The sequence below is a fragment of the Equus asinus genome, chromosome 12 (genome assembly GCF_041296235.1).
Source record: "Equus asinus isolate D_3611 breed Donkey chromosome 12, EquAss-T2T_v2, whole genome shotgun sequence".
Taxonomy (NCBI): Eukaryota; Metazoa; Chordata; class Mammalia; order Perissodactyla; family Equidae; genus Equus; species Equus asinus.
In genome coordinates this window covers 84401643-84408990 of record NC_091801.1, presented here as the reverse complement: position 1 = coordinate 84408990, position 7348 = coordinate 84401643, and the positions used below count along the sequence as shown (strand labels likewise).

At 58.8% G+C, this 7348-nt stretch overlaps 1 protein-coding gene and 1 long non-coding RNA gene across 4 annotated transcripts; both read right to left on the bottom strand.

Moving 5' to 3' along the window:
• Positions 1-984: 984 nt before the first annotated feature.
• LOC106841937 (lymphocyte antigen 6H-like) lies at positions 985-3125 on the bottom strand. 3 transcript variants are annotated; one of them, XM_044781049.2, is made up of 5 exons: positions 2628-3110; positions 2418-2474; positions 2050-2175; positions 1564-1727; positions 985-1153 (listed from the first exon to the last, which is right to left on the bottom strand). In XM_044781049.2, exons 2-5 carry the CDS (start codon positions 2467-2469, stop codon positions 1001-1003), a joined length of 495 nt encoding a protein of 164 aa, XP_044636984.1. In that variant the 5' UTR covers positions 2470-2474; positions 2628-3110; the 3' UTR covers positions 985-1000. The 3 variants fall into 3 exon arrangements, with proteins under 3 accessions (XP_044636984.1, XP_070337862.1, XP_044636985.1); XM_070481761.1 differs by having other exon boundaries at positions 985-1305; positions 2628-2829; XM_044781050.2 differs by having other exon boundaries at positions 985-1727; positions 2628-3125.
• Positions 3126-4454: 1329 nt separating this feature from the next.
• Positions 4455-7270, bottom strand: LOC139039950 (uncharacterized). Its single transcript, XR_011493412.1, has 3 exons — positions 7139-7270; positions 6600-6700; positions 4455-4826 (listed from the first exon to the last, which is right to left on the bottom strand). It is a non-coding gene; the product is annotated as an uncharacterized lncRNA (long non-coding RNA).
• Between the last annotated feature and the right edge of the window lie 78 nt (positions 7271-7348).

Here is a 7348-nt window from a genome sequence, read left to right as displayed (position 1 = left end):
AGGCTGGAACCCGCCCCCACTGCCTGTGGGCTGCTCCGCCTGGATGTTCCAGTGGCCCCCACACTCGGCAGCCCCAGCCTTGGGCTCAGCATCCTCCAGAGCCCCCATTCCGAGCTGAGACCACACTAGTGGCTCAGTCTAGCCATTGTCCTTGATGGAGCCCTGTGAGTGGGTGGGATCACCATTCAGAGGCTTAGATACCCCTAGATTTAAGTTAGCTCTAGGTACGCAATCAACCAGCATGAGTAGAGCAGGGTCAGAGATCAAAGGAAGGGTCAGGCTAAGACTGAAAGCAAGGCCAGACCAAATCCATGGTGAGAGGAGCCAGGGCAAGACAAGACCAAATCCATGAGGAGATGTTCCAGGTCAAGACAAGACCAATGCCAGATAAAGACCAGGGTGAACAAGGGCTGGGCTGCACCAACCAAGGCCCACTAATGGCTGTGATGGGTACCACGCCCGGGCAAGGCACGCTCAGGCCAGGGTGTGGCCATGTTTGGATGGATGCTGATAGCAGAGTCCTGTGGACTGGGGCGGACCCGAGCTTCAGGGTCACCCTGGGGGACAAGCGCTCAGAGGGGATGAACGTGTGAAAGATGATGGAGGAAAGGAAGCAGCCAGGCCCCCTCCCCTGCCACCATCACCACCTCTGCTGAGGGTGTCGCAGCAGCACAGCTCCCAGCGGGCCCTGGAGAGATGCCCACCAAAGGAGGGTCCTAGTATGGCTCCCAGCAGGGGCTCAGAGAGTAGGGAGTGTGCGTCAGAGCAAATGCTTCATGGGGGGCCGTGGGGGCCACCCCCTGGTGTGCGATGCTGGCCCCTCCAGGGTCTGCCCCTGCCCCTAGCCCCCTGGCCATCAGAGCTCATGGTCGAGGGAGCACCGGGCTGCCCCAGAGGCTCCCTTGGAGGCAAGTGGCAGAGACCCCCACACACACTCCCCCCGACCTCCCCACCGTGGGGCTGAATGGCATGTGAAGAACAGGAGGGGGCTGAAGAGCATTTATTGTCTACTGACTGCCGTGGGCGCTCTGCAGAGGACCCGCTGAGGGGCTATGGGCTCCGCTCTCCTAGCAGCCCCTGTCCAGCCGGGGCTCGGCAGTCTCTGCATCTTGAGTCTGTGGTTGATTGATGGTGTTCGCAAAGTGTGACAGGCCTGTTGGCATAGCAGGGCGGTGGGCCTGGGGCTGGGGCTGGCCAGGTGGGAGGGCAGGAGTGGCCGAGGGTCACCCGAGGGTGGATGCTGCCCGCCTCCTTCCCTGGGTCTCTGGGTCCCAGGTGTAGCAGGAGGTGGAGTCCAAGCATAGCCTGTGTTTGCGAGAAATCACTGGTCTGGGTGTGTGTGTGCATGTGTGTGAGGTGTGTGAGTGTACACACATGTGTGCATGTGAGCGACCTTGAGGTGGGAGCTGCTGTGAATGCCACATGGAACTACCATCAGTAAGGACGCTCCCCCCGCCCACCTTGGTGTCTGAGTCCCAGGGGTCCTCACAGCAGGGCCCAGAGGAGGGCAGGCCCCAGGCTGAGCAGGAGCCCCCCGGCCAGGATCCAGAGGCTGCGCCCCACCTGGGCCACCCTGTTGCAGAGGTCCTTTCCACAGCAGTCCGGAGCCCACAGTTCTAACTTAGACCTGTCCTCTGAAATCATCTTCTCCACCAGCTGCTCCATCATGTCATAAACGTCATCGCAGGAAGAGGCACAACCCTTAGAATGTAACTTGACCACCTGCCCTGTGGGCAAGAAAGGAGACGGCTGGCTTGGAGGCCCCCCAGTTCCCTCTGACTCTCTGGGGTTGTCCCTCATCACCCTCTCCCCAGGGCTGCTTGGCCCTCCATTCCTCTGCTGGGAGGCCCATCCCGCCCCACCAAGCCCCCACAGCCTCTGGAGGCTAGCCCCTCTTGTACAGATGGGGACACTGAGGCAGGCCAGTTAGGGCCAAGGTGACACGGACACTGGCCCCTGCCACACTCACACTCCTTTCATGAGGCCAGGGTGGTCCTCAGAGCAGAGCCCCCTGAACCCATCCCCACATTCTGGATGCTGGGAACTCACCACTGGTCTTGGTCAAGGTCCTGCCGCCCTTATAGCAGATGCTCGGTGTGGAGTCACATGAGATGGTGGTCTGGCACTTGCTGACATCCTCTTCTTCAGTGCAGTTGTAGCACTGGAGGCTCAGGGCTGGGGTTTGGCGGGGACACAACCAAGCTCCGACAGCAGGAAGCTGGGTTTAGACCCCTACAGACCACAGCCACAGCCCACATTGGAGCGTGGCCTCTGGGGCCCTGCATTGGAACTGTGGCCCTTTCCCGCCTTCTGGGGTTCTGGAAGACAGACTCCCCACATGCTCACACACAGCCTCTCACAGGGAATGCCGCCCCATGCCCCCAGGACAGGTCCCTGCCGGGTTCCCTGGGACTCACCTTGCTGGGAGCACAGCAGCACGGCCAGCAGGACGAGATAGATGCCTTTCATGGCTCCTGGAGATGGCACAATTCCAGTGGGCCCCTTTAGGGTACTCCAGATTCAGGCTCCTCCCCTCGTCCCCACACCCTGACCCTCCATTGCTGACCCCTCTGCAGGCCTCCCCCAGCCCCCTGTGCCAGCCACGTGGCTCTCCCAGCTTGACTCACCTGCTAGCTTCAGCCTACACTCAGGAAACCAGCATCTGGAGGCACTTCCTCAGCGGCTCAGAATATATCCCCTTGCACCCTTGTGCCCCACCCATGAGAACTGGGGGAGGGCGGGTGCTGGGCTGTGTGTCTCCGCCGTTTGCAAGGATTCTAGCCGTCAGACTCTACCCGGGACCATTAGTCATTAGTCACAGGCCAGGAGGGCCTGCGTGAACTCCGGGCCTGCTGGGAGGGGCTGATTGGCAGAAATCCTGCTTCCTTCTCACTGAGGAGCGGTTGCCTTGGGGAGATCCCAGGAGGAAGCTCGGCGGTCTCCAGTTTCCAATCGCCCTTCAGAGGCCTCTCTGAGGCCACCGGCCCCCTCCTCAGAGCTGTAAAACTGAGACCTCTGAATGTTGATCCTGTCTGTCCCCTTTCCCTTCTCTGGGCTCCCAGTCCCAGTCCCCTCCTGGTGTCCTCCATGCATCCCCCACCCCTCTGTGTGTCCTTTGTCTGCCCTTGGTGTCAGGGTAACGCTGGCCTCACAGAATGAATTCGGAAGTGTCCCCGCCTCTTCATTGTTCGGAAGAGTTTGAGGAGCATGTATGTTTATTCCTTTTTAAAAGTTTGGTGGAAGCACCAGTGAGGGCACCCAGTCCTGGGCTTGCTTTCTTGGGAGGTGTTTGACCACCGATCCTTCTCCTTACTAGTTCCGGTCATCCCTGGTATGCAGGGGCATCAGTTCCAGGGCCCCTCCCGGTACCAAACTCTGCGATGCTCAAGCCCCTTATATAGAAGGGCGTAGTGTTTGCACACGACCTACGCATATCCTCCCGTGTCCCTCACATCATCTCCAGAGTACTTATAAGAGCTGATATAACGTAACTGCTGTGGAAATAGTTGTTATACTGTATTGTGTGGGGGATGGTGACAAGAAAACGGTCTGTACATGTTCCGTACAGATGCAGCCATCGTAAGCCTTTCGCTCCTTGGATGCTGAGCCCATGGATACAGATGGCCCTCTCTATGTGTCTATCAGATTTTGTTGTTTGTTTTTTTTAATTTATTTTTAAGCCTTTTTTTTCCTTCCTCCCAAAGCCCCCTAGTGCACAGTTGTATATTCTAGCTGTAGGTCCTTCTGGTTCTGCTATGTGGGATGTCGCCTCAGCATGGCTTGATGAGCGGCGCCCGGGATCTGAACTGGTGAAACCCTGGGCCGCCGAAGTGAAGTGCGGGAACTTATGCCGCTGGGCCACTGGGCCAGCCCCTGTCTCCCCTCGCCCAGCCCCTTTTCCTGTTTTACTGGGGGACTCGATGTCTATGAAGTAATGGGTATGAAGCAATCTGTTCAAGCTGCACACCAAACTCATCATTACTCGTACTTTTACTCTCAGTCCGAATTTATAATTTTCACGGTTTTACATCTTGTAGGTAGAACCTTAGCTTATGTGACTAGTAAACCCAAAAAGAACAAAAATGTATGCTCACGTTAAATGCAATGCTAGTAACTCAGAGGACACAGCCTTTTTCACTAAACCAACAATATGAAGCTAGTCTTACTTACCAAATATTTACCCAAATTATGTGAACTTCAACAGCATTTGGGTGGGCTTTGATATTTGTGAGACTTTTGGGACGATCTCAAGGATATAAGCACTTATTTACGTCTAAGCCAACAGAGCAGAGAAGTCAGCTTTCAGGAATTTCACCAATGGATTTGATAACACCATCCAGAGGTCGGGAGACACCACGCACAGTGCCCTCGTACACACACACACGGAAAGACACAGAGAGCTCCCCAGCCTTCAGGCCAAGGCACAGACACAGGAACACGAGACTTGTGGGTTTCTGTAAAGAGCGGGCTCTCCCCTTTGCCCCATTTTCTATTTTTATCTGAATTGTGTTTCTGGCAGAGGACACGATTTGGGTCACCAGCTCCATGTGAGGATCAGAGTCCCCACGTTTATGGAGGGCGTTGTTGAGATTTCCTTTGCCTTGATGTGCAGGCCTGTGGGGGCTGTGGACAGCCCTGTTGTAACGGCTCCTTCCAGTCCTCGACCAGACCAGTACTCTGAGGGGAGATCTCTGCCCACTAGTGGACACGATGGGCGGTGACGTGTGCTCCTTGGTCTAAAGAGAGGTGACTCGCTGGTCCAGACTGCGGCAGTGTCTTCTGTTCTGCTCTCTTCTGCTTCTTTGACAGCATCCCGAGCACGGCATCTACCCCCAGGGAAGCCAAGCCCGATCCAGTCGGGGTCTCCTACTATGGGGACCGTGTCCCTCCCCCGGGAGCCTCCCCATCCCAGCATCCGTCTCCCTTGCCGGCTGTGATGAGGGCCTTCCCGCAGGGGATGTCCCTGGAGCCATCGGCGGTCTGGCTCTCTTTTGCTGGCAGACAGCCCTGTTCTTGCTGGCATTCTGGGCCTCGCAGGCTGCAGGACGAATGTGTCTACACCCAGCCGGTCTCTGCACTGCCGCAACCCCCGTGTCCATTGTCGCCCACAGCGATGCCTCGTCCCTCTTTCTCAGACTTGGGGAAGTTCCCATCTCCCTCTCAGCAAAACACTGCCCTTCTCTCCAGCTCAGGTGGTGAAGGGACGGGCGGCAGAGGACCGTGGCCTTCTGCTCCCCTGGCTTCTACAGGGAAAACTGGGGTGGATGTGCCGGGCTCACACCCAAGCCGCTGAACTGGCGGGGGCAGCACCACAGGCCCGTTGTCTCTGCCCCAGACCGGTATGAGACTCAGGCACTTGACCACTCCCCGTGCCTCAGTTTCCCCACCTGTGAAGGCAGGGGCCAGCCTTGGTCTCTGAGGCCCTGTCGACCCCACCATAGCGATGCCTGTGGGATTCCCAGAGCCACACTCAGAGTTCCCGGGCAAGGGCAGCTGTAATGAGGGAGGGAGGGGCTTCTCTCTGAAAAATGTGCCTGGGGGACCTGGGGAGGAGACGAAGCTCTGGTCACCACAGTCCCACCGGGAGGAGCAGGGTCCTGTGGGGTCAGGGAGCCTCTGAGCTTCAGGGTCACCCTGGGGGACAGGTGCTCAGAGAGGAAGAGAGTGTCAAAGACGATGGAAGGAAGGATGCAGCCAGGCCTCCTCTCCTGCCGCCACCACCGCCTCTGCTGAGGGTGTTGCAGCAGCACAGCCCCCACATGGGCCCTGGACAGATGCCCCCCATGGAGGGTCCTGGTGTGGCTCCCAGCAGGCATGGGAAGGGGGGCTGTGAGGCAATGGCCTCCTTTGATGGCCCTGCTGAGGTTTTCCCATGGCAGCCAGGGCACATGGATGTGGCAGTGCTGGGTCAGAGGAGCCCCTAGAAGTGAAGACACCCCCAAAGGCCCCAGCACTGCCTGCCCTGCCAGGAGCCTCGCCTGCGGACTTGAGGCCGGACCGTCCCTGTTAGAATGTTTCTGTGAAAATCTAAAGCGTCGTTTGGACTTTGAAGTTTTGGGACACCCCCTTCTCTGCATCGTCACAGGACTCCATACAGTTCTTGGTAAAGCCCAGAAACCGTGAGGGAGGAAGCAGACGGAAGTGGAGAAGGAGAAATCACTCTGAGGCCCTCTGCCCCTGGGGTCCCCCTCCGCTCTCATCTCCTGTACCCAAGGGCCCCCTGGGGATGTCTCACAGGAGCTGCCCCCAGGCCACATGACGGGGACACTGAGGCAGGTCGAGAGGGTAGTGAGGTCAGCCCCCAGAGCCCTTGCTCCAGGCCAGGAGGAGCCCAGGCACGTGGCTGGACAGGACGGAGGAGTGAGGGTGGGTCGGGTAGACACAGGGGTCTCAGGGCTGAGCAGAGGAAACAGGGGGCTTCCAGGCCCAGTCTGGGGACCCCATTCAGGGAAGGCGGTGGCACGTGGTCCCTGGCCGTGGCAGGCTTTCTCCAGGGGAGCCGGGGGCTCTCAGGCACTTGTACTCACCTGTCAGGTTGAGGGACCCACCACCACCCTGACCCCCACAGATGCCCAGGACGCCCTGCCCGCAGCCCTCACCTCCCTCAGCCAGCTCCGTGAACAGCAGTGCCGCCCGCAGGCTTCAGCTGGCCTCTGCATGCCTTGGTCCAGGCCACAAGAGACAGATTCCGTAGCCCTGGCTGAGGTACCTTGAGGTCAGGCGCAGGCGGGCCCCCCAGCCCAGCCCCATGGAGGTGGGGCCCACTCCCACTGTGGCTTTGGCCGCTGCTCCCTATCCTCCTCCAGGGGGTCAGGAGAAGGCGGCTGGGGACTGGCTCCCTCCCCTCTGTCTGAAGAGCTTCCTTTCGCCCCTCTTAGCCATCCCCCCAGTGCTGGGGGAAAAGAGCCCCCCCCCTCAGAAACGCACCCTGCCCCTCCCCCACCTGCCCCCCATGGACCAAGGGGCGTTTTCTCTTTGCTACCCTTACGGGACAGGAATCCTGAAGCCAGTTTTCCCCAGTCAGGGGCCATTCTCCTCAACCAGGGGGCATTTGGCAATGTCTGGGACATTTTTGGTTGTCATGACTCAGGGAGGGAGGAGACCTGCTGGCATCCAGGGGATAGAGGCTGGAACTCACCCCCACTGCCTGTGGGCTGCTCTGCCTGGATGTTCCAGTGGCCCCCACACTCGGCAGCCCCAGCCTTGAGCTCAGCATCCTCCAGAGTCCCCATTCCGAGCTGAGACCACACTAGTGGCTCAGTCTAGCCATTGTCCTTGATGGAGCCCTGTGAGTGGGTGGGATCACCATTCAGAGCCTTAGATACCCCTAGATTTAAGATAGCTCTAG